The 26,501-nt window shown below is 37.2% G+C and overlaps 1 protein-coding gene across 2 annotated transcripts in view; it reads right to left on the bottom strand.

Annotated features, from left to right (window-relative positions):
* Positions 1-2,344: 2,344 nt before the first annotated feature.
* Positions 2,345-26,501, bottom strand: part of ARIH1 (ariadne RBR E3 ubiquitin protein ligase 1) — a 102,643-nt gene continuing 78,486 nt past the window's right edge. For both annotated transcript variants that reach the window (XM_069595578.1, XM_069595580.1), the window contains 9 exons: positions 23,718-23,784; positions 22,322-22,428; positions 19,778-19,820; positions 19,185-19,256; positions 16,334-16,464; positions 12,855-12,912; positions 7,886-8,146; positions 6,640-6,752; positions 2,345-5,670 (listed from right to left, as the gene is read on the bottom strand). In XM_069595578.1, the coding sequence (XP_069451679.1) occupies positions 5,586-5,670; positions 6,640-6,752; positions 7,886-8,146; positions 12,855-12,912; positions 16,334-16,464; positions 19,185-19,256; positions 19,778-19,820; positions 22,322-22,428; positions 23,718-23,784 (937 nt within the window). In that variant the 3' untranslated portion in view covers positions 2,345-5,585. The remainder of the gene's footprint in view (positions 5,671-6,639; positions 6,753-7,885; positions 8,147-12,854; positions 12,913-16,333; positions 16,465-19,184; positions 19,257-19,777; positions 19,821-22,321; positions 22,429-23,717; positions 23,785-26,501) is intronic.

Raw genomic sequence — 26,501 nt, 5'->3', positions numbered from 1 at the left:
CTAAGAAAACATATTGCCAGTTGATGTGAATATTCTATTCAGGTTGTCAGTTCTACAGTACTTTTGGTTTTGTGAATTTATTTTATCCAAGGTGTATCACTTCTCAAAAACCCAGTAACAAAAAAAATAACAAATTGGGCACTTCACACTAGACACTTAGGAGGCAGCATTCCACAAAACCCACTCAGCAAGGGCATTACAGCATGGCCCTTTCCTGAGCCTGTGAATTTGCCACAAGCCCTACTGTCCCATCTGACTATAGAGTGCTCCACTATACTCCTCTTGGCAACTATGTAAGTATCTACATCAATGGACTCAACCTCGCCTTTGAGTCTTAGACGGCACTGCACAAGCATCAGGGTTGGGTGCAGCTTTAAAAATTAATACTGCTCAGGACACAACCCAAAGCAATTAAAATCATAATTTATATGGGGTGGGACTCAAGCATAGTCTTTTTTTTGGCTTGTCCTTTTGAAGTATCTGTGATTTCAATGTGTAAAATGAACAATGACTTCCAGTTGCAACACAAGTTGGAAAATGATAGGTCTATGTGCAGCTCTTCTCTGACCCACATTTAAGAATATTTTAATAACCAACATTTCAAAATTGAAAGGCTCCTCTCAGAGCCCTCTTAGCCCAGGGAAGCCTATTAAAATATTTACCTGGTCCTTGTAGACATCCGAGTTTGACCCTTGTATTGGTATCACTTGAGACCCATGGATTACTGTGGTAGTAAAGTTGTGCTTTTGGCATTGTTAGAGCTGCTACATTATCAATGTGTGATTGATTTATATTCTCACTGGCTTCCACTCTGAAAATGGCCCTAAACAAACATTATCTATAGTTCAATCACTGTCTAAAAATTGTTTTTCAAAAGATGTTTTGATAAACATTTATGTTTTTCTCATATTATTTTTGCTACTCTAAAAGCTACTGCTAAAAGATTAACCACAGTTGCCTCTGCTCCTGCAGTAGGCATTATCTGATTATTTCCGGTTGAACATTTCCGAGTTAGCTATTTCATCTTGGGTAATTAAATGGAGAAACAAACTCCTTAAAATGAACCAGAAACACAGCAACTTTATCCCCAAATAACTCTGAAAAAATATGAGGGGTTCACACTTTTTCCTGTTTCTATACGAGCCAAGGTCTCCCCCTAATTCTACTTATTTTCTGAAAAGTTTCACAGGTTCCACAGAAGAGATGCTGAGAAACAAATGGAAATATGCTTTTCTGTGCATCTTCAGTTATAAAACAAATTCTCTAACAAGTTCCAATGGACAGTGCAAAAATTTTCACAGCGGAAATTCATTTAACAAATAACCTACAACTGCAAATTACTTGGCCACTGTTTACCAAATCAAATGATGCTGAACTCTCTACTCTCAACTATCATGTGTGTGATAGTCTTCTCATGATGCCAGTCCCAGTCACCAAGATGGGAAGAGTTATTCTTCTATCCATGGCTGATTTTTATGATGAGGCAAAACAGACAGCCACATTAGTTCAAATACTGCAAGAGCAAATTAAAGATCAGATGTAGCATATAACCTTCCTCTAACAGGTACAGTAACAGGTATTTATACAGTCCTTGATAGGTTCAAAAGTACAATACAGATTAGACAAGAACCACCTCTCTGTATCAAATGCTACGTTATTCTGAAACCAGATTAACAAAATATGATACAAAGAGGTAGCATGATGCTGCTCAGAATAAAGCTTAAGTACGAGATAGGAGAAACTGTGACATCTTGGACAAGTTGCTTAATCTCGTTGAGTAATCTTACCTTTCTTTTAGACAATGACACAAGTTAAAGTGTTCTGAAGATATGTGATAAATGAACTCTGGTAATTATAAATCCAAATAAGACCAAATTAAACTGTCCTAAAATCTGGCCTTGAATATTAATGACAAAGATCTCAACTTTGGCACCTTCTTTAAGACAACTCTCCCCTCATTTTGGCAGGAGATATCAGCTTCTAAAAGTAAACCAAGTGGAAGTAATGTGAAGGTGTTTCAAGTTTGAAAAGGACTTTTAAATATTTTCTCTCTATAAACTGACAAAGATCTACTAAGCATCTAATATCACTGTTATAAAACGAATAGCAACCTAAATTCAATGTTCAAGACACAGAACTTGGAAAGCTTCCAGAAAATGCTCTGAAGGCTTCATTAACCAAGTTTATTGTTGGGGAGAGTCTCATTCACAGTTCCCTGCAAAGAAACTGAACCAAATCTTGACATTTTATGTTAAGTAGGAACAGTGAATAAGGCACATAATAGAGGTGACTCTTAGGCCACCAATGTCTTTTTCTTAATATAAAAATAAACATAAGTAACTAATGGAATAACAAAATAAAAGTTTATTTTATTAGAATTAGGAATGTTCTTTCCCTCTGGGCAACCTGAACAGTCCAGTTACAATGAAAATCTAAGAACAGTTATTTCCACAGCACAGTGTGCTCTACGCACAAAATTACAGGGTTAGGAGCATTTAATCAATTTACCGATCTGATTGTCTCACCAACCCGCCCCCTCCCATCCCCCAAGTGCTCTATACCGGGATTTTTGTACATCAAGTCCTTTTCTCTCTTATGCTAAATTTCAGTTCCTAATCATGGCTGATCCACATTTTACACTGCAGATTCAACCATTTCAAATCAAGTCAGTCAATCTTGGATCTGTAATATTTGTGTGTATGTATACACGTGTATTTCGTGTATTTATTTAAACACACATAAAACACATACAATCTGGGTTGCAGCGGATTACATAGAATTTAGAGTCTGATGATATATGCTACTCAATTTTACCACTGTGGTTTGTAGTCCTGTGCTTTGGATCAACAATTTTATTGTAAATTATTTAAGTCCATCTACTTTGCTCAAATGATGCATGCAGTTTTCAGAAGACCTCAAAAAGACAAGGGAGACCCTGGTGCTAACCATGAATAGAGCCCTCTGACAGAAACACTTAGGTAGGTGAAACAGGGAAGCCATATCATATGGCTTAAGACCTATCCCAGCTGAGATCACCGAAGTTACTGACAATGAAAGTGATTAACTGATGGGAGTTCTGTCAGATATGGAGATAGTTGTTAAAAGCTTGAACTGGAAAAGGCCGATTCATCGTGATCCATACATATTAGGGAATGCACCCATAACTGCAATACCCTCAGGTAAGATGCCAACACTGAAACTAGAAAACAGCTCTAAAAAGCACTGTTCTTCCATGGGTGGGGGCTATTATTATGAAGTGCACACACTGTTTCTGGATACCTCTTGTAAGGGGAGCGTGTAAAAAGGATTTATGACACTCAAATCTAGATACTGTAGTTAACCATGTAAGATATTTCTTAAAACACCACATATACACAAAACATTTTAAGGGGACCACATATATCTAGATAGCAACTCTGGCTGCTTTTCAAAGTTACCAGGGAAAGGAACTTATTCAAGCTTTCTTAAAAAAAAAAAAAAATCCTTAGTTTTGATAAATGTCTTTTAAGATTGATGCAGTCATTTAAAATAAAATCAAATGGTTGACAGGGAAAGGGAAGGAGAAGAGAATAAGGAAGAAGCAGACACTGAGTTCAGATTTGCACCTGAAGGAGCAAGGGAGGGGAGGACAAAAGGTATAGGTAAAGTTGATCCTAGAGCGACAAGTGGTTTAAGAAAGCAGCATAATATACTCAGCAAACATTCACTGATTTCTGATGGGAAAAGAACAGTTGCAAGTACATCTCATGTAACAACCTTTTCTAAAAGGAAAAGTAGGGTTGATTTAGCAAAGCCTAACTTAGGCAAAAGGCCAGAGGAAAGTGAACCTACTTCCCAATGGAGTAGTAAGATGTACGGTGCAAGAGCAGACAAAGCTGCCTCACAAAAGGTAAACACTCCCTAGGCGCAAGACATTTAGAGGAAGACAAAGAGGTCCTTCAGCCAGAAGTGGTATTTAGTATTAAGACCTCATCTAGTTGCCTAGTTCACTCTGTACTCCTGTATAAAACTGACAGATTTAGGGATGAAAAATACCACAGCCAGAATGGCCTAAACAGATACATAGTTAATAAAACCATCACCATCCTTTACTTTTAACATAGCTCTTAGTAGAAATTTCATAAAAATGGACATCACAGCTAAAACGCCTTATTAATTCTCCTATCTGTTGACAAATAGAAAAGAAGCAAAGATTTCTATTTAAATGCACTAGATGGGAATATCAAGTTCTAGGATGTTTGCCTTCAAACTGAACCCACAGCAACACACACAAGCAATTTCAGTATCTGCCATTTTTAATTCACAATCTGAATCTAAGTGAATGGCTATTTATTTATATTTATATTTAAAGCAAAAACGTCCTATTTGACACCCTAACATAAAGAAGGGGTGAGAGAAGAGCCATAACTAAAATCTTAAAAGGCTCAAAGCAGCAATTAAAGGGACAAATTTTTGAAATGTGTCCTCTGGATGTGACAGGAAGCCTAGGAAGCCTTCAGCTGTGTATATGACACGGGCACACAAAGGCCTACACAGATGTAGGAGGCTGCGGAGAGGGATGAGGCTGGAGACTGGGTCATGCTTCAGTGGCAGCAATAAAGCTCCCTGTTGCAGCCCTTATCAAGCCACGGCATTTAGTCAGAGTTTGACCTCTCTGTGCTCGACCAGGAGCTGGCAATTCCGGGCATGAGACCCAGGGCCAGCAACAAATACATCAAAACCAGAGAGGGCAAAGTAGTTTCAGGAAAGGGAAATCAAAGAACTCTAGTTAGGTCTTCCAGAGGTGCTAAACCAACACACCTTTTATCCCAACCCTCAACCCTGGAAAGATAAAGCAAATTGAAAGAAAATGCACAGCAAATAGACATAATCTTGAAGATTTTTAAAGAATAAATATTTTTTGTAATTAAACATTATGCAAACACGTGCCACGCTTGCTTTGTCCATGCATATGCACTATATACAATTTTGAAAAATACTGTGTTGTCCTCTTGTTTTAAAAGTCATATACAAAGGTTTTTTTTGTTTTTTTAATTCCTCTTTCTGCCTACCCTCTTCCCCGCCCCAAGAATTTTCTTTACAAGGAACTAATCATTATTCACTCATGACCTTGGGGTATGAGAGAGAGACAGTCTGTGTGTGTGGGTATATCTGTATGTGTAGGGGAGAAACGGGAGAGGTCTTTTACCAAAGTACAACAAAATGGCTGGTTTGGACATGAAAAGCAGTGTCAAGGAGCAGTTTTAAATTTTAACTGTACTACACTCAGGAAAAAGAAAATGAAAAAAAGGAGTCAGCTTGGAGAATGAAGCTACGTTACAAGTTAAAGTTGGAGGGCTTTTAGTGTGTCTGTCACACTTTTGTTGGCGGCCTAGAATACTGTTGTACAATGGTTTATCTACCTTTTTTTTATTACAATATAATTTACTTAAACTTTCCGTTAACAAAACAGAATTCTGGTACTACAGACCAGCGGTGTCAGAATAGGCTTAGTGCCTCCTTGTTTGTGTTTGTTTTGTTTGTTTTAATTGCATGAGCACTCTAGATGGTAAAGTTTTCAGAGTTCATTTTATGCAGGGCCATTCTCAGTCCTCAATGTACTCCCACAGATCTTTTTCATAGCCTTCATGCACATGCTGTAACAAAACCCTTCGTCGACTCTCACAGTATCTGTAATCAAAGAGAAAAAAAAAACACCTGTTGTCAGCCTCCAATAAATTTTCTTTTTTAAAGAGGCATTTACTTGTCCTATAGGGCTCCCTATAGTTTATCCAGACACAGAACCAGACATAGAACCTGTTTTTAAAAGGCATATTTTTAGGTCTAGATGTAAAGACATGACTATTTCTAATTTTCAAAAGGTATTTTTCGGAGTTTCTAGTTTGGGGAAATTAATTCCAGAGCAATAAACAGGCCTTAGAAATTATCTGATTCAATCTTATCATTCTACAGGTAAGTAAATAGTTTCAGGAAGAAGTAATTTCAGGGGGGATTTATTCGCAACTGTAAAATCTTAAAGTACCAGCAGTAGCTGTAATTGGCTAAGGGAAGTGAACATATTACTCAGGACTAAATTTTCAAGTCTAGCAAATTCCCAGAGGTTTCTACTATTAAGGAGCAAACAACTTTTGCCAGAAAACAACTTTTGGAGAAAGAGCTCTACGTGAGAAAGCAAACATTTTGCATCTTTTACTTAAGAGGTGACATCTCTTAAAGTATCATCTAAGTCTAGAACAAAGTAAATCTCTCCTTGGAAAATCAAACCTTAGAAAAAAATCTTTAAAAAAGTCTGGGTAGCTCACTTGCCAAGAGCCACGATCCACAGGATCCCTAGGCCAGGGCCAGCATGTTATTCTCACCCCTCATCCTAATAGTCACTTGCCCTTTTTGGGCTCCTTCTTCCTGTCAGGGCAATAACTACACAGATAAAGCCACATGGAAGAAGCAGGATCAGCCAGTGGGACAAATGGCTGGCTTCCTCCTTATGCCCAAAGGACAGAAGCAATCTGTGAGAAACATGGCAGCAGTTCAGCTGTTGAATATGCTAAACTCAAGTTCACCATCATTTAACTTCACCACTACAGCATACCAGACCACCAGTGGCAGACATTTGTGCTCAACAACTAGAAATAAACTTACCTGTACTTATCTTGTACTTTCTGCTTTATATCCTGCAGAGAGTCTTGGGAAATATCTCGTTCGAGGTAACCCGAGAGCACCTCTGTGGCATTCTCTAGATCTGCTTGGTTATTCTGCAATAGGAAGAAGAATATATAGTAAATTCTGCCTTCAAAAGAAAGCTAAGAGATAAACCATCTTAACTGCTTCCTTAATAGACTGTACTCAACACCAATTTTCACAGGTGGTCATCTGCACCTCTAAAGTCCTTCATTACTTCCACCTCTAACAACTTGTTTTCTCTTTTTTTCTCTCAGGAGAACTTTTTAACTATAAAAAGAACCAAAGATTTATCCATTACCTCTGGAAGAATACCAAGTACGATTTGAAAGTACTTAAGAAAACGTTTGTGGAAATCGTCTAGCTCTGAAAACTATTATGCTAAAGCCTGAGGAACAAACAGAAATGCATTATTCTTTATATCTAGCTAGACTCCAGTGTTCTTGCCTGGAGAATCCCAGGGACGGCGGAACCTGGTGGGCTGCCGTCTATGGGGTGGCACAGAGTCGGACACGACTGAAGCGACGTAGCAGCAGTAGCAGCAACAGATACCTAATCTTATCAGAAAACACTGTATGGAAGATTAAAATTTTGTTATCCGTTACTAGTATAGCTAGTTCTGTCCATTTACCCATCTAAATTCCCATGGGAATTATACTGCATGCATAAATTTTAAATGAGCATCTCTACTTGAAAAAACTTTACTGCTGAAAGCCCCCTTTCAGTCACTGCTTCTCCACAAAAGACAAGCACCATATTTACTTCTAATACCGTGTTATGAGTTTTACCTGAATAGACTTTTGAAAGAACTTACGATGTTCCTGGTGTTGCATAAGCATTATACATGGATTGTCTCACTTAAACATCTTAACATTTCTAGAAAAGTATTATCCCCATTCTAAAATACAGATATAGCAAGAGGTTAAGTAACTTGCTTCAAGTCAACAGAGCTAAAGAGTGATGAAGTCAAGATCCAAATTCAGGACTAACTGCAGAGCCTGCACACTGAAAATCACTAGCTGGCTAAACCACACCATGCAAATGTAGTTTACAGCAAGATACCTGAATTTTTTGTACCTTCCTAATAAACGATAAACTTTTGATCCACATTCGGGAGCAAAGAGGAATCTTTAAAACTCTTATCTATAAAAGATGAGTAGTCCTTTGACACACAGGTGGTTTTCACCCACTCAGTCACTACTCCTACCTCGAAGATAATGGACTGGTTGTTCTTTCTGAGGTAGAAGGCGAACACGTAAGTGTACATGAGCGTGGCGCGGCACTGGCAGAGGACGTCGACCGCCTTCTTCAGGAACTGCACCTCGATCCAGGACATGTTGTGCTGCTGCATCTCCTCCATCTTCTGCTTCACCTGAGCGTAGAGCTTGTGCTCGAAGCGCAGACTCTGCATGTGGTTCATGTAGCGGTTGCAGTAGAACAGGTACCTCTGCAGGGCTGCCCTGGATCTCTGTCCCATTAAGAAACATTAAGGGTACAGAATTACAACAAATTTATTACAGGCACACAAAACCTGATAGCATATTGACTGATGAAATGGAATAGGAATTTAGGCTAAAATCAAGAACAAAGAGACATCTATTGCTACCTCTGTTACTTAATATTTTTTGAATGTCTTATAGCTGTACTTTCCAACATAGCAGCCAGCAGTCACATATGACTATTAAAATTAAAAATTCAGTTTCTTAGTGTTGCAGTCAGTGTCTACCAAATCAGACGGTGATATTAAGAACATTTCCATCATCGTGAATATTCTACTGGATAGCTCTGTTCTGCAGTGTGCAATAAGGTGCACCAGTATTATAAAGTAAAAAACAAAAGAGAGGCAACCAGACATCATATAACACCTAATATAATGCAGCAGAAACTACACAGTACATTTAACACCAGTTAAGTGTTCTGTGTTCTTTCTACATCCCTCACCAAATCATCTGAATTGGAGTATCTAGAATTAGCCACCAGTTTCAGCAAGTTTAGGGATAGAAGAACCTAACCAGGGAGTCGCAGTTGGGAAAACCAGAATATGAAAAATGCTACAGCACAAAAATGACTTAAGTTTCATCAACAAATAAATGGCAAAAGAAGAAGACGGAAAAAAAAAAAAGCCCCAAAACATTAAAGGACCTACAGATAACATCACATCCAACTTGTGGACCTATATGGATCCCCATTGGAACCAATTATAAAAGAAAGTTTATGAGATAAATGGGGATACTGGAACACATATTAACAAAATACTGCTTCAAAAATATATAATATATAGCATAGTTATAAAATAACATGTAATAAATATACAAACATAAATACTACAGTTTTATGAAACGTCTTTTGAAGTACATGAAGTATTAAAAAATATGATGAAGTATTTAAAAATATGATATCAGGTCTAAATTTGTTTTATATTGTTTATCATACTGCAAAAATAATTCACATGGATCTCTCTTATTATACTATAGATATTAAGGAGATACACTTTTAAAAAAGTAATCTTGGGACTTGTTCAGTGGTTAAGACTTTGAGCTCCCACTGCAGGAGAGAATGGATTTGATCCCTGGGTCAGGGAACTAAGATTCCACAGTTCAGTTCAGTCGCTCAGTCGTGTCTGACTCTTTGCGACCCCGTGGACTGCAGCATGCCAGGCTTCACTGAAACTCCAATACTTTGGCCACCTGATGTGAAGAAGTGACTCACTGGAGAAGACCCTGATGCTGGGAAAGATCGAAGGCAGGAGGAGAAGGGGACGACAGAGGATGAGACGGTTGGATGGCATCACCATCTCAATGGACGTGAGTTTGAGCAAGATTCCACAAGCAGCCAAAAAAATCATTTTCTTCATATTAAGTACTAAACATAACAAGATTAAAAAAGCAATCTTGTTATAACTCTAGTACTTAACATCTAAAACATGGCTGTTGAATGTAACTACTATAGAAAGGTTTCTTACCACACACACGTATTTCTTTTCTTTCAACACCGTTCTCCTCCTCCTCTCCTCATGCCTATGGCCTACAAACAGTACAGATACTACGAGGCCTTAGGATTGGTCTCTTACTCAGAAACACTAACTCTGAACCACCTAACTAGCCAATCACATGATCCAGTATCTTACAACATGGAAACACCTAAAAAAACCTATACAAGTCATATTATTTCAGCAGTCAGGCAGGTATTAAATCAATGCTTACACAGTGGAAAATTATGCCAATCATATCTAAAAATACTATGACAATTATATCTATACATTATTAGGTAAAATAATAGTATTGCTATTAGATATGATTATACATTATAAAATTATGCCAATTATTTCTAAAAATAGAATATGTAGAGAATAATCTACTTGGCATTTTACCTCCATACAAAGCACTAATATTTTCAAGCCTGTCGAATTCCCAGGATGAAATGGAAAACCTAAATCATGCATTAAAATATATGTTATAGGACTTAATATGACTAAGAATTCTCAAACAGCTTGCATCATTAAGATAATTTTCAAATTCAATATGGAAAAAAAACCAAAACACCCATACTACCACTGCAAATAATACCCATCTTTAAATCAAATGCCAGAATCTGGATTGAGAAATGCAATGTCCTGAAAACGCTTTGGAAAAACACACAAAACAATAACGTGATTGCTTATAACACGGGTAGGCAATCCAGCTGCTGCCTATTTTTGTTTTCAAAGTTAACTTGAAATGCTGCCATGTCCACTCCTTTAAGTCTATGGCTGAGTCAGCAAGCGTCACAGGAGAAGGATGGAACTGAGCAACTCTAACAGACTGGATAGTCTGCAAAGCTGAAAACAGTTACTACCTGACCACTCACAGAAGTATACTGACTCCGAGTTAGAAGGTAAGAAAATTTAGGGAATTCCCTGGCAATCTGGTAGTTAGGACTGTGCTCTGACAGCCAGGGACCCAGGTTCAATCCATTGTTGGAAAACTAACATCCCACAAGCTGCACAGTGTGGTCACAGAAAAGAAAAAAGTACCATCTATGTTCTTTCTGTACTGTGTGCCAACCTTCTAGTACTTTTTTCCAAAATATATATGACCTAGAAAAATAATGCAATCTAATGTCTACAATCTACACATTAAAAGGGCTAAGAAGCTATGTCCAATAATCCACTCTCCCTGCAGATCTCAGAAAGGAATTCTACCAGCATCCAAACACTTACCAGGTAAGGTCAAGGATAACCCATACACTTTCCACTGTCAGCAAACTCTGGCCAGATCTAGGTTGACTACTAAAGAACCTGCCTGCCAATGCAGGAGACGTAAGAGACCCAAATTCGATCAATGGGTCGGGAAGATCCCCTGGAGAAGGAATTGGCAACCCACTCCAGTAGTCTTGACTGGACAACCCCATGAACAGAGGAGCCTGGCAGACTACAGTCCATGGTTTGGCAAAGAGTTGGATACGACTGAAGCCAACTTAGCACACAAAAACTAAAAGCCCAGAGTAGTATAGTAATTAGGAAAAATATAATGCTATGTAAGAGAAAAACAGCATTTCTTTATGGATTGAAAAAATATTATGAAAATTAGAAGAAACCTTTTTTAGGACAAAAACAGAAAGCCAGAAAGGGGGTGGGGGTGGGGGGGAAGCTAAGATTTTAAAACAAACCTGAAACAGAAGGAGATGCAATGACAAACTGAGCTGAATAAAAATGAAAGAGAGGAATCAATTCAAAATGGAGGGTGGGAAAGGCATCACTCTCATTGTAGAGTTTTTTATACAAAGGTTACATGGGGCGATGTTTCTCAAATTATAGTCTAAGGATACTAGAGGGAACGGGAGTAGGGGATCTAGTTTAAAAAGACCATGGAAATTTTTAAATATTAAAAATCTGATAATAACCTGAAGAAAAACACACACTCTGGACCACCTGAATACACTTATGAGAATCAATGCTTTCAGATCTTACATTTGTAAAATGGCTAAAAATGGCATCAAGCCATGTTACTTTAACTGCACCAGAGTTGAGAATAAGTGACAGGAAATACATTAATAATAAATTCTGATCAAATCAAATCTTGATGCACTGTAGGGGTGAAAAGGCAATCGTTGATATACAGAAAACTGATGGGAGAACAAATTATCATGTGGTGCTTATAGGAGTATAGTAATACTAAATTAAAAATTCTGGATCTTATTCTATCAACAGTAATTTAATTTCAACAAATAACTTATCTGTATAATTAGTTTTTTTGAGTTTCACTGGTTGTGGGTTTGTTTGGTTGTATAGCTGCTTAAAATTGTCCAGCTGGTTTTACTTTAAACACAGTTAATATAGTAATATTATAATGAATATAATGTAAACCAACATTATAATCTGTGGGTTTTTCCCCCCTTTAAAACAATCACAGATACTGTAAACATCTGAAATATGACAGCCTACGTTATGTAAATATATTCTTTTGTATTTACAGCAATTTAAATAAATTTTAAAGGAGCTTTTGAAAAGTGAAATAATAACAAACAGGTCGTTTTCTGGCTTGCATCTTGGCAAGACAAGTCATTTTAGAAGATTCTAGGAGGAGAAATGGGGAATTTCAATACAGAATGTATGAATGTAAGGATGACTAAATTCTGGAATTCTACTATTAAGGCAGATTTACCAGACTGAAAGGAACTCAAAGCATTACTGAATCTAATCCACACCAAGGGTTTGAATCTCTTCTTCTATAAAAGTGGGTTATTTCCTTATTCAGTAATAGGGAAATCCCTACCTCCTGAGACAGTTCATTCCAAGTAACCTAAAATCATTAGAGCTTCTTGATGAACAATGAAGTCATTAATTAATTAAAAAGAAGGGAGGCTGAATATAAACAGCAGCAGTGCCATCTAACGAATGCTATTCCTTAGACTCTTTGCTGGGAAGGGGAACCTTGGTACTGAGAGCTACTGAAGCCTGCAAGCATGCTGTATGACTAGCGTGATTTTGTTTTTAATGCAAACAAATCTATCAACAGGAATACTCCTGATATGTGTTTTGCATAAGATTCCCTTTCTATATATACACAGATATACAGTATTTACTGGACTATCCTTTAACAAATCTTTCAGAACCGAACTCTTCTGCTAAATTATTCCCTAATCAACAGATAATGCACATTCCTGTTCACCCGTCACCTGAAAACGAATGTACTTGCCTCCTGTGCGTCTCTTGCTGCCTTTGCGTCATCCTCGTTATAGCGGTTACAGTTGTACCTGAAGTAAGTAAAGAGGATTCCATAAAGCCATAAATCAATGCAAAGGGAACAAATCACAGAATTTTAGCCTGGATTTAGCAATTACATAGAGCCAACATTCTCCTTTACAAAAATAAAATGAGGTGAAGAAAAAAAAAGCCCCTAGGTGTTTGAATCCTTTCCAAGGGTGTGTCTGTTCTCTATCAGTAAAAAGCAGTTTCCCGCCCCCTGAGGTAGTCCACTAATAAAGTTTACTGATAATCATTGGAAAACACAGTTATTCTTCCATTTACCAACTGTAGTTTGAACTTCTAATTCACTTTTTGAAGAAAGAGACTATCTCATCTCCTACATGGTCTGTTATTTAGCCAAATATTTTCAATTTTTCCAGATTACTCACCTTGTTATCCTCACTTGTTCTCTCACCATAGAGAGCCAACTGTCAACACTATTATGCAACAAGTGCCGTGCTGTACGCTTTATATGCTCTTAATAGTTTATGAGAATCCCTGAAAACTCAATATACAAAATGAGGAGCAAGGGGAAACCTGCCCAGAGAAGCCAGCTCAGAGTGGAGATGTGTAAGACGGGCACTTCTCCTTCTTCTGATTACCTGTTTTATGTTATGGGAGCCTACATTTTGAGTACAACGGACATATACTATACTCCATCCACTTACTAAGGATTTTAACTGTACTATCACATTTAATCCCCTCAATTACCTTATGAAATATGTATCATTATCCTCACTAAGCAGATGAAGAATCCGATTTTGAGAAGATAAGCAACATATTTAAGATCACAAAAGAAGAGTTCCAGAGGTGGAAATTAATCTGATGCCCTTCTGCCAATTGAGACCCATGCTCTTAACTAGTGAATTCATATCTTCAGAATCTTTTTAACGATGACCTTTTTATAAGAATTTTGAACTTAATATAAATCTTGTTAAACTGAATTTATTATTCCAGCTTGTCAAATCCTTTAAGATTAAAATGGTTTATATATTCAATATCTCTCTGATGTTACCCCAAAATGTATACAAAATTTTTATATTAATTCAAGAAAATCAGCAGTATAACTGAACAGAAAAGCAGTATATAGTTTATGTGAATAAAAAAGGTGTGAACAAAGCCTTTCAGCAAACCTTAAAGCATTCCACTAGGAAGACACAAATCTATTACCTGTACTCCCAAACATCTGCATCTGTAGTTCACAGCCTAGGCTACAAACTTTAGTCCACAGTGAAATACCTTGCTGAAATCTACCAAACATTCCATAATTCATCATCCTAACAATACCATTTGATTCTGGAATTTCACATAAGAGAAAAACTAAACAAACTAACAAACTATGGTTCATATGCAATTTGTGGAATCAGAAATTCTGGAAATTTGGAATTACACTGTCTGCTCCCAATGTTAGGTGCCTTTCTATTTTCCACAGTACTCAGAAACAACCAAGAGTGGCTCACTGATTGCATCTCAAAGTTTTTAAAGTAACCCAGACCATAATTCACCTGAGTCAACAGACATTAACTGCCCCCCAGCTGGATTAATAATCCTCTCTTACCAATAATTATCCTACTCACAAATAAGCCTAAAGATGCCTCTTCTCCCTATCTACTGGTCAACGATTAACACATTTTCTTTCTAACTGATATATCCTCAAAAACTTTCCTTTTGATATTCGTTAGGTATTTTTAAGCCTCAAGTCACTCTGGGCTTTACTCTGTCAACATTAAGAATTTTAAGGCCAAGAAAGCAAGGAGGGCTCATCTATATTTCCAACTGAGATTACTGACAGTGCTATCTGGAATGTTATTTTGAAGATTCTAAGACATTTTCAGATTTAAATAAGAAAGCACAGCAAGGATTCATCTGCAATGTTAGCCACGGGAAAAGGAAAAGATACAGGCAACATTTCTGATACCCCCGGACCGGGCCATTCTTCATTCTTCTGTAGTCGTCATTTGTTTTGTACCCCTTCCATTTTTCAACCCAGTTTATTTAAAATTTGAGTTGTGATCAGAGATTTCCTTACATACACACAAAAGTCTCTTTAATACTTCTCCCCCATTCCCTCTCCTCTTCACTAAACTTGTTTATATACACTCAAATGAATTTAGTTTCCAGGAACACTCTAATCCTCAGTTAGCATTCCTAAACCCCAAGTATCCTTCCTTGGCTCTGACAGTAGTAAAATCACTTTCTTTTTTTCACCTAACCAATTAGTTTTTTACCTAGTTTAGAATCAATTCCAGACAATCGCTCTTACTATTCCTCTAATTAATGAAATGAATGAAAATTCCAAAGAAACGAAAAGGGAAGGCTTGCCATTGTCTTAAGTTCAGATTCTCCTCATCTTGTCTAGATCTCGCAATTTTTCCCCTCCCACCCAACTCTCTACAAAGCAGCCACAATGCCCAGGTAAAGTATGGAAAGCACCTAATACAGAGCATCTCATCTGAACTACAGATATAGCATTGAAATACTTCTGGTAACTGTCCAAACTACTTCAGGTCCCAGTCTACTTTCTCTTTTCCTACTCCCCACAATTTATGAGGGGCCACAAACGCAAACATCAACAAGAGACAAATGCAGATAACATAAACTCGTGAAAACGGCAATCTGCATTATTGTAACACCCAGAAATATGTTCACATTTACCAGCAGATGTGCTAGCTCCCATTTTTCCTGTTTTGAGAAAAATGCAACAAAGACATCCTTAATCTAACTTGCATTTTCCCAGCATGCATGATAAGAAACATTCAGGAACAAAGGTATGTATCACTACCAAATGTGCCATCGTAAGACACGCAAATGCCAATAAGCTTTGGTCTTAGGGAAAACATTAAACTGCAGTAAAGGCTCCATCTAAAAAGCAACCAACCAATTTCAGGTGATTTTTGCCAAACAGAAATGCAGGCCTGTTCTTATGCTTCAATGAATGCTAAAACTCTGGATTTCACTGGGTAATTTTCCAGTTCTTAAAGTCTGGACAAATTTTTTTGCCTAATGGCATGCAGGATAACTAAAACACAACTGTGGATTGGGTTCCGCCAAGTCTCTTAGTTTTAAGCACTGTCGAGAGACAGGCAACGCAACTCTTTTCTGAGTACGTCATGCACTATCACATTCTTCTGCCTTTGTTCACGCTGCTCCTTTTGCCCTGAATGTTCTTCCTACCACCTTTCAAACAAATGGAACTCTTAGTCTTTCTTAAAGTTCAGCTCAGTTGTTACCTGCTCTGCGAAATAAACCTTATTAAACTCTCTCTTTGGATATCTTGCATACACTTCTAATACTGATCATACCCTGTATTCATTTATCTAGTCCCAAGTCAGAGGGTGATTTTCATGAGGCAGAAACCTTATTCATAATATGCGGCAGATACATCACACAGTTATGTGAACATGTTCTTCCCTTCATTTCCCAACCTACCAGGCAGATCCATGTGGTTCCCAAGGGCCAAGACACACCCAGCAAAACTCTGCTTTACAGTTCTGGTTACGACAGACCATGTGATTACAACCGCCATCCTTCTCAATTGTGACATGGCATTTGGGACATTCCTATGAAGAGAAACTATAAAGTTGGTGTCAATGCTACACTGAGGAGAAGCCAGCTCTAGATTTGGTTTATTTTTTAAATTGATTCTGTGATTTATTGTGATTGATACATGTAAAGCACTTAGAACAGTGTCAAACACTTCAGTACTATTGAAAATGAGTTATTATTATGGATTTTTAAGATGCATGACAATTTAAGGATTTGTTTTAGTGGGGTTGGGGGACAAAAACATTTAAAGTACTTTCAACCATACACATAGTAATAACAGTTTTATGAGAGGCTAAACATTTTGTTCCTGTAAACATACTGTTCCAGTGCTATCTGGAAATAATTATTGAATACTTCCTGTATCCCATACACTGTTCTCAGTGTTCTATATGCATTAACTCATAATCCTTATAGTGGTCTTACTCCTATTTCCATTCACCGAATAAACTAAGAGAAAATTTTAAAGAAACGAATCCAAGGTTATACAAGTAGCAAACGACAGAGTTAGGATGCAGGCCCAAGCAATTTGGCCTTAAGAGTCAGGCAAGCAAGACTGATAATTCTTTTTGTGGTTACTGAATTTCCCAACTTTCTTCTGCCAAATACCCTTTTTAAAATCTTTTCATTGTGGTTCCTTTACAACGGTGCTGCAGAGATTACATCCCCCTGCTCAAGTCTGATCATTTTCTTGGTTGCTAATGAGTCAAAGTCATTACCCTATGGGCACATCTAATGTTTTTCCTCTTGAAAAATTTAGAGAATGAAACTTACTCATTATTTTTAATAAAACTATGAAAAAGATGTAAAGCTTGGATTTTTGCTGTATGTTTTTGTGTTGATGTCTATTACTCCCATAAAGGGAGGAAAGTATCACCCAACATAATATTTGTACAATTCAGCTAAAGTGAACAGATTTTACTGTCCACAAACTATAGTATTTCAAAAGAGGTCAATACCATCAGATTTTTGAAGTCACTCACATAAAAAATACTACCATCTTCCCAAAAAAGCAAATTTCAGGCCTAAAATATGTTTCATTCTGTATTTCTTGGCTATAATTAACTAAACAGTATTGACTTCTTAATATAACAACAACCTGCAAATCTAAAGAGTGGGTAACAAAAATAAGCTTCTGAAATGTCCCCAGAGGGAAAAACCCTCAGTTTCATCTCAAAACTTCCAACTAGATAAATCTATTATTAAAAATTGCCATTCTCACTTAATAATCTACCCTCTAAACAAAGTCAAGCATATTCAAACCTATACTCCCTATTTTAAATATATGGGGGATTTAGAGTATGCAGGGATTTTTCCAGATGCAGAAGAGGGTAGTTTATAATCAAACTACTTAGGGAAAATACAACTGCTCTATTCTAAATACTAATCTGACAGCATGTTTAAGGATCTAGGACTTTAATGAACATTTCTGGTGGAGAAATCTTCAATTTTTGAAGAATGCTTAAATAACAGAAAATTTTGTAAAAAATAAAAAAGCAACCACTTTCTGATATTATACTAAGGTTTTCTTAAGTGCCATAAGGTATGTTTATCATGCTGGTTTCAGAGATGTAGAAATGCTAATTTCAAAACTGCATTCCCCAAAGATGTGGGTATTTGTTTTATGCAACAGGACTGTTTTATTGCCAGTGCTTTCTGGGAGACAGAAATGTACACATGTTTTAATCTTTTAGGGTAGAGCAGGGTATCAGTGTTATAGAATCATGGGCTGGCTGTCATTTAAGCACTCCTTATTCTATAACTCCTTATAAGGAGTTATAACTAACTAACTGCAAAGTTGTAACTAACTCTGGTCAAACAACTCAATATTCTTTAAAGCATCAGCATCATATGTGAAAGAAAACAAAAAAAATAAACAGCCCATGAACAACACTATTATTCACCACTCAAAGCCACTTCCTATTCAGATAGGACATAAGATTGGATGTTTATACAATTTCCTACAAAAACTTGGCTGGGTACACAGTTTGGATTCAAATGCTTACCACTTAGGGACAGAAAAGAAGGGTCTTCAAGTTTATTTGCATTTGTAAGACATTCCTCTAGGGTTTAAGACGTGCTTTATGTCATAAAGATACTGAACTTTGAAACTAATATCATGACCAATGAATTCAATTAATAAACCCACCAAAACCAAGGATATTCAATGTTATCCTTAAGCTTCCATTTCTCAGGAATCAAGTCTTTTAGTAAATCATATTTTGGAAGTTTAACATGTTAAAAACGTTAAATTTGTTAAGCCTAGTTCAGTAACATAATAAAGTTACTCGTTTACTCTGACTCGATACTGCCCTAAAGAATAACTCCTTAACAGTTAAATTCCTGGAGATTTCAAGGGGCAGAAATATAGCCTAGTTAAAAAAAAAAAAAAAGGCTAGATGCAATAAACTCTGTATTGGTACAGTAGAAGGCAGCCAAGAATTTACATGAAAGATATCATCAAACCCTGGGGTAGAAACCTGATTAAGCAACCACTACTTTTCTGATGAAAGGAAACTAAAGAAGAGTATTACACATACTACAGTAAAGCACTCAGTAAAACAAACTCAAACAGTAAAACAAAGGAAAATTATCAATAGGCAATCATTCTGAAAACAAAAAGCAAACTAATCAAATAAAACAAGGCCCTTCAGTAGGTAAACTTACTGCCTTTGAAGTTGATACACCTATTCTTATCAGTTTCAATACCAAGGGTTTACTGAAGGAAGATACCAACCTTTGTGTTGGCTGCAATCCAATTAGAGGTTTCACTGTCATCATCACACTTTTTAATCCACTTCTTCAACCACTGTTTGAAAACAAGAACTGTTAGAGCACAACAGAAGACTTAAGGATAGCAAATTACATCAACATAATATAGTCAAGCTTAAATATAAAAACCAAAGGATAGCATTATCACTGGATTTACTTCCTTTTAAACCAAGAAATCCTGTGATTCTCATTTACAGTCCAGGTACATTAAAAAAAAAAAAAAAAATCAACCAAAGGAGGACTTTCTCTGGCTTCAGGTAAGTGAGGAACCTAGAATTCAACAAGAAGCCCAGCTGCAAGGTATGTCATTCCCCTGAGCTAATTATAAAGCTTTCCAAGGGAAGTACCTTAACTCTCATTACCCTGATAATCAGATGACTTTATTCCTAGGGAATGTTCCCTGAATATTTGCAAAGATCACCTGAAATAAAAAGGACAAAATACCACGTTCCAACTACTAATGAATAAATAACAAAATGTGGGCTGTGACTTAAAGTCATTAAGTCTTAGAAGTACTCTACTACCTTATTTAAAAATGAAAATGCCAGGCAAACTCACCTTACATTTAACAGGGTCATGCCAATTTTCTCCACAGTTAAAGCTGTTAAGTGACACAAGAGTTAAAAGAATTAAGTCCTACCTACTGTGAGTAAACAAACAAACAACTTCATGCTTTACAGTACCTCAGTACTTTCACCAGTTTCTAGTGACTGGCTAATACAAGGACAGGAACCATGTCTATTTTACTCTGAAGTCATTTGTTTAGCATGTAGTACTAGGGCCAGCACATACTGTTTGTGCGTGAAATGAAGAAATGATCTGAAGGATGAAGACATTTTATCATGACAATTACAGAATAAATGACTATCTAAATAGCTAGCTAACTGCTGTGTGCTGTGTGCTTAGTCACTCAGTCGTGTCCGACTCTTTGCGACCCCACGGACTGAAGCCCACCAGGCTCCTCTGTCCATGGGGATTCTTCAGGCTAGAATACTGGAGTAGGTTGCCATGCCCTTCTCCAGAACAAACTGTTAAGATAATACAATCAGTTTAGTTAGAGTTGTATTTTCTGATAGTTTTTAATATGTGTAATTCTCTGCTGCAACCACTGTCTAACTGAACTAAAATGAAATCATATTCAATACTCTGAACTTAAATTTCAACCAATGCTTCATAGGCATATATTAAATATTTAACATTCCAAATGAAGAGTTAGTCTGATTTCGTATGGTAATTTTATACTTTAGTACTAATGCACAGTAAGCAATATGTGGGAAACAAACAGGTCACATATTTTTGCAAGATCCAAACAAATGAACCTCAGCCTAGTAAAGTGTACCAAATAAGGTATAAAACAAAAGATGATGACTACCTATTTGGGTATATTAACTGGTAATTCTTTTCTGCTTTCTAAGAGCATGGTGTATGTATTTGTTTAAAAAGTATAAATTAAGAATAAACACTCCCCTCGTGGCTCAGATGGTAAAGAGTCTGCCTGCAATGCTGGAGACCCTGGTTCTATCCCTGAATCAGCAAGATCCCCTGGAGAAGAAAATGGCAATGCCCTCCAGTATTCTTGCCTTAAAATCCCATAGACAGAGGAGCATGGCAAGCTGAAGTACATGGGGTCGCAAAGAATCAGACACGACTGAGTGACCAACACTACTACTAAGAATAAAAACAAATGTTCGTGAAAAAAAATAACAGTGGAATGGCTGATTAATTAGTTAATCAAGTACTTTGGGAATGCCAAAAATCCTTTGCAAATTAGAAGAATAAAGTGCTCTCACTTTAAATGAAGCCAGGATAATGGTTACTTTTAGAAAAGAAGATGGGAAATGGAAAAGAGAAGGGAACATCAAAAAGCTTCAAATATATCATTCATGTTTTATTTCTTGACAAAAACAAACTGATTTTCATTAAGGTGGGTTGTAACTTTCTAAGTATTTAAGTATTGCTATTATTCTCTATACTAAATCTGTATTTGCAATACTTCATACACAAAATATATTTGAAAGCAGGGAAGGAATTAGACTCCACACTGTCTACAAAGTAAATTCTGAAATGATAATGTATAACCTTTACCAAAATACCATGTATTTTACACAAACTTAATCACTGTGAGTTTACCTATTCTTTTGGGAAATATTTAGTATTAACGATGCTAAGACTAAATCTACTGCTGTTTGGAGGGAAAAAAGAATGATACAGAGCAAATTCCCTAGAGTGCCAGTGGTTAGGACTCCATCCTCTCACCGCCAAGGGCTTGGGTTCAAACCCTGGTCAGGGAACCAGGATCCCACAAAATGCGTACTCATGACCAAAACAGAAACAAAACAACAAAAAAAGAATGATATGGAAAACCAATGAAATGTGTATTTGCTAGCTATAGAGCCCCTTGGCTTGAACAGCTTCTCATTTCTAAAAGATCCATAAAGGAATGGTCTCTAATGTGTGGTAATGGAAATTCCCTGCTAAGTTGAACCTAGAATTCAAAGATTATGCTACTTCAAGAATCCAGGTTACCAAGAAAGCTGTGGCCGGAAGCCCCAGAGAAAACTCTTAGTTAAAAAAGATTTAATCACCAACTAAAGATTTAATCAACATCTAATCAACCAAGTTTTATCTTTCCAAATTTATCTACATATTTTTTAGGACCAAGATTAAACTCCTCAGAACAAAGGAAATCAAAAACACCTAACTCTGTATTTCCTAAGAGATAATCTGAAAACGAAGCATGAGCCATAAGGAAACAAAAAACAATGTGACAAAATAAGCAGTTAATCAGAAATGAGAACTAAGTTCTTGTCCCAGATCTTTAGGTTTGCTCCTATATATGTGCCAATGGAGGATACCAGGAGAAGTGATTACAGCTGCACTTTTTTTTCCCGTAAGAAAATAAATCCAAAACTACAGCAACATAGAAAGAGAAAAATTTATCTTAAGATATGAGACTTTTTAAGCTAAGTTTTATTTAAAAGAAATATATGCTATTTAAAATCAGTTATCACCAACCTACCTGAGGTAAAGAATTTATTTCACTACCAAAAATAAATAGAAAAGCTATGTGTACTACTCCAATTTAGGAAATCACCTGCTTACCAAAACTGGCGGCCACATTTGCAGCGAACAGGTTTAGCATCAGGATATTGAACTTTAACAACGTGGTGGCAGTCTGGGGCAGGACACCACTTTAACAGTCGATTGCACTGAAATACAAGTTAGAAAATTTTAAAATGACAGCAAATTAAATCATGATGCAAGATTTCCCAGGACACCATGTAATTATGTATACTACTTCCTCACTATCATAAAGTGCAGATGGTGTCACAAGCATATAAAACCCTGCTATCAATAGTATTTTACAACAATGCTTTTGGATGTCCTGCTTTTCTAAGATTATAGATCACTTCAGTAACTGGAATTATAAACTATCTCTTGTTCTATCTTCAAAATCCCACTGAGAAACTTTAAAATAAATGATCACTATTATGTGATCATTAACAAACATCAATTTGTGTATCGTTCCACTTCAGGGCAATTTTATAAGATGCAAAAAAATAAAATAATGCTTCTACTCAGGGAAGGAATTCATACGCTACATGAAAAAAGCTAAAGAATACACATGGAATTTCTCTCTTTAACCATAAAAAGTTCTTCTAAAAACAAAAACCAGTTCCTAAGCCACAGCAATGGTTGCGTTTTAGTTCTTCAAAAGAAATATAACTTTTGATATATTTTTATCATGGGACAAAACATTGCTCAAGGAACACTCCATCAGAATTCAAGTTTATTGACCATTTTAAAAAATGTATAATTCTTTAAAACTGCTATTTCTAGAAGACCTTCAGTTTAACTGCTAATAAAAATTAAAATTACTTTCTAGAAGTGAAATACCAAGTTACACTCATGCTCTTACACTGGGGCTGGCAAACTTTCACATGGAGCCTGATAGTAGATATATTTGGCTTCATGGGCCATTCTTTAGCAAATACTCAACTCTGTCACTGCAGCAAAAAAAGCAGTCACAGAGTACATGGGCGTGTTCAAATAAACCTTTATTTACAAAAAGCAGGCTGGCCGTGGTTTGACGATTTCTTTTCTGTTAAGCCATATTTGATACAACAAACAAAAACCACAAGACAATTCGTTTTTAACAAAGTTTACTCATAATGGAAGGAAGGTAAAACAAGTAGAGATATAGCAGGGCTACTGTATCAAACATGATTAAACATGACATCACTAAGAAAGAGCTACAGTTCTCTGCTAAGGATAAAGACTATAAAAATAATTTTATCAAAGCTTAAGATCTATAAAAAGACATCTATTTATTGATTTGTCAGATTCTTTTGAGAATAAAAGTATTTTGGTATGCTTCATAAAAAGACAATAACTGAAGTTATCATAAAGGTGTTTCTTACGTAAGACAAACGGACTACTTATATTAATAAACAGAATTTCTTTTATTTAAAGAATGAAAACATGAGAAATCACTTACCTCTACAAAGCTATTTGTTATTAAATGCTGATACTTTAATTTAACTTTTGAATCTGTGATCAGGCGCCTGAAAGTGAGAATAAAAACAGTTTATTAGGAGGTTTTCAGCTAAGGGTATTTTCCACATTCATAAAATAAAATTTCAATGCTCTGGTATGAAAACTGCTTTAAATTCAAAATACTAAAACATATATAAACTGTCAACATATATAACTGTAGGAATCAAACCAATAATCTCAAAGTTTCTAAATAGTGTTATTTTGGTAGATGTTCCCCTCTGGTTCTTATACTCTAAATATTCTATTTTTACCCAACTGGTATTTGTGTTATAGTCTAATGACTTACCAACTATCGCCACATTTAGGCCCCTTTCAGAGTCTTCTGACTCTCATATCTTGCGTTAAGACAGCAATTCTTGGCCACCTTTCCTAAGATCTCCCCTAAAATCAGTGTTTGAAATAAAACAATCTTGACAGGAATGTTCAGAGATGGATATAGGTTTTGCCACATATAATTCTGATAGCCGCCTGCTTTTGAAATCTTTCGGTAATTTATTAGAAATGCTTACTAATTGCAACATGGCTTTCCTTATCCTTATTTCCTTAGGCTGCTGCTGCTAAGTCGCTTTAGTCATGTACGACTCTGTGCGACCCCATAGACAGTAGCCCACCAGGCTCCCCCGTCCCTGGGATTCTCCAGGCAGGAACACTGGAGTGGGTTGCCATTTCCTTCTCCAATGCATGAAAGTGAAAAGTGAAAATGAAGTCGCTTAGTTGCATCTGACTCCTAGCGAACCCATGGACTGCAGCCCACCAGGCTCCTCTGCCCATGGGATTTTCTAGGCAAGAGTACTGGAGTGGGTTGCCATTTCCTTTGGAAATGGGTATTATACGAAAACAGTATTAAAGCAGAGAGAGTAACCACCAAAGAAGCTATTAAGAACAGTATCAAAAAAATGTAAAGTCCAATCTCATCTTGAGTTTCTTATACCACTCACTTCTCTTATCTCATTCCCCTTCCAAAAGATCCCCACCCAGTCCAGTGCACTCATCAGTGTACTCCTCTCACATCTCTGTTCTTTCAAAACAGTAAGCCCCACCCTTCCTCAGGGCTTCCCTGGTGGCTGAGACAGTAAAGAAACTGCCTGCAATGGGGGAGACCTCAGTTCGATCCCTGGGTTGGGAAGATCCCATGCAGGAGGGCATGGCAACCCACTTCAGTATTCTTGTCTGGAGAACCCCCATGGACAGAGGAGCCTGGGGGGCTACAGTCCAGGGGGTTGCAAAGAGACAGACATAGCAACAACTAAGCACAACACACCGAAGGTCAGGGGAGGTGGCCGAGAAGAGCAACCCCACATTCAAGGAGCGACAGCTGCGCGGGCACAGGAGGGCCAAGAGAAGATACCCCACATCCAAGGTAAGAGAAACCCAAGTAAGACGGTAGGTGTTGCAAGAGGGCATCAGAAGGCAGATACACTGAAACCATAATCACAGAAGACTAGCCAGTCTGATCAAACAGACCACAGCCTTGTCTAACTCAATGAAACTAAGCCATGCAGTGTGGGGCCACCCAAGATGGATGGGTCATGGTGGAGAGGTTGACAGAATGTGGTCCACTGGAGAAGGGGATGGCAAACCACTGAAGTATTCTTGCCTTGAGAACACCATGAACAGTATGAAAAGGCAAAATGATAAGATACTGAAAAGGGAACTCCCCGGGTTGGTAGGTACCCAATATGCTACTGGAGATCAGTGGAGAAATAACTCCAAAAGAATGAAGGGATGGAGCCAAAGCAAAAACAATACCCAGCTGTGGATATGACTGGTGATAGAAGCAAGGTCCGATGCTGTAAAGAGCAATATTGCATAGGAACCTGGAATGTCAGGTCCATGAATCAAGGCAAATCGAAAGTGGTCAAACAGGAGATGGCAAGAGTGAACGTCGACATTCTAGGAATCAGCAAACTAAAATAGACTGGAATGGGTGAATTTAACTCAGACTACCATTTTATCTACTACTGTGGGCAGGAATCCCTTAGAAGAAATGGAGTAGCCACCACGGTCAACAAAAGAGTCCGAAATGCTATACTTGGATGCAATCTCAAAAACAAAAGAATGATCTCTGTTCATTTCCAAGGCAAACCATTCAATATCACGGTAATCCAAGCCTATGCCCAAACCAGTAACACTGAAGAAGCTGAAGTTGAATGGTTCTATGAAGACCTACAAGACCTTTTAGAACTAACATCCAAAAAAGATGTCCTTTTCATTATAGGGGTCTGGATGCAAAAGTAGGAAGTCAAGAAACACCTGGAGTAACAGGCACATTTGGCCTTGGAGGACGGAATGAAGCAGGGCAAAGGCTAACAGAGTTTTGCCAAGAGAAGGCACTGGTCATAGCAAACACCCTCTTCCAACAACACAAGAGAAGACTCTACACATGGACATCACCAGATGGTCAACACCAAAATCAGATTGATTATATTCTTTGCAGCATAAGATGGAGAAGCTCTATACAGTCAGCAAAAACAAGACCAGGAGCTGACTGTGGCTCAGACCATGAATTCCTTATTGCCAAATTCAGACTCAAATTGAAGAAAGCGGGGGAAACCACTAGACCATTCAGGTATGACCTAAATCAAATCCCTTATGATTATACAGTGGAAGTGAGAAATAGATTTAAGGGCCTAGATCTGATTGATAGAGTGCCCGATGAACTATGGGCGGAGGTTCGTGATATTGTACAGGAGACAGGGATCAAGACCATCCCCATGGAAAGAAA

Source organism: Ovis canadensis, chromosome 7 (assembly GCF_042477335.2).
Source record: "Ovis canadensis isolate MfBH-ARS-UI-01 breed Bighorn chromosome 7, ARS-UI_OviCan_v2, whole genome shotgun sequence".
NCBI classification, from domain to species: Eukaryota; Metazoa; Chordata; class Mammalia; order Artiodactyla; family Bovidae; genus Ovis; species Ovis canadensis.
The sequence above is the reverse complement of the archived record's forward strand: the minus strand, read 5'-3'. Positions and strand labels throughout refer to the sequence as shown.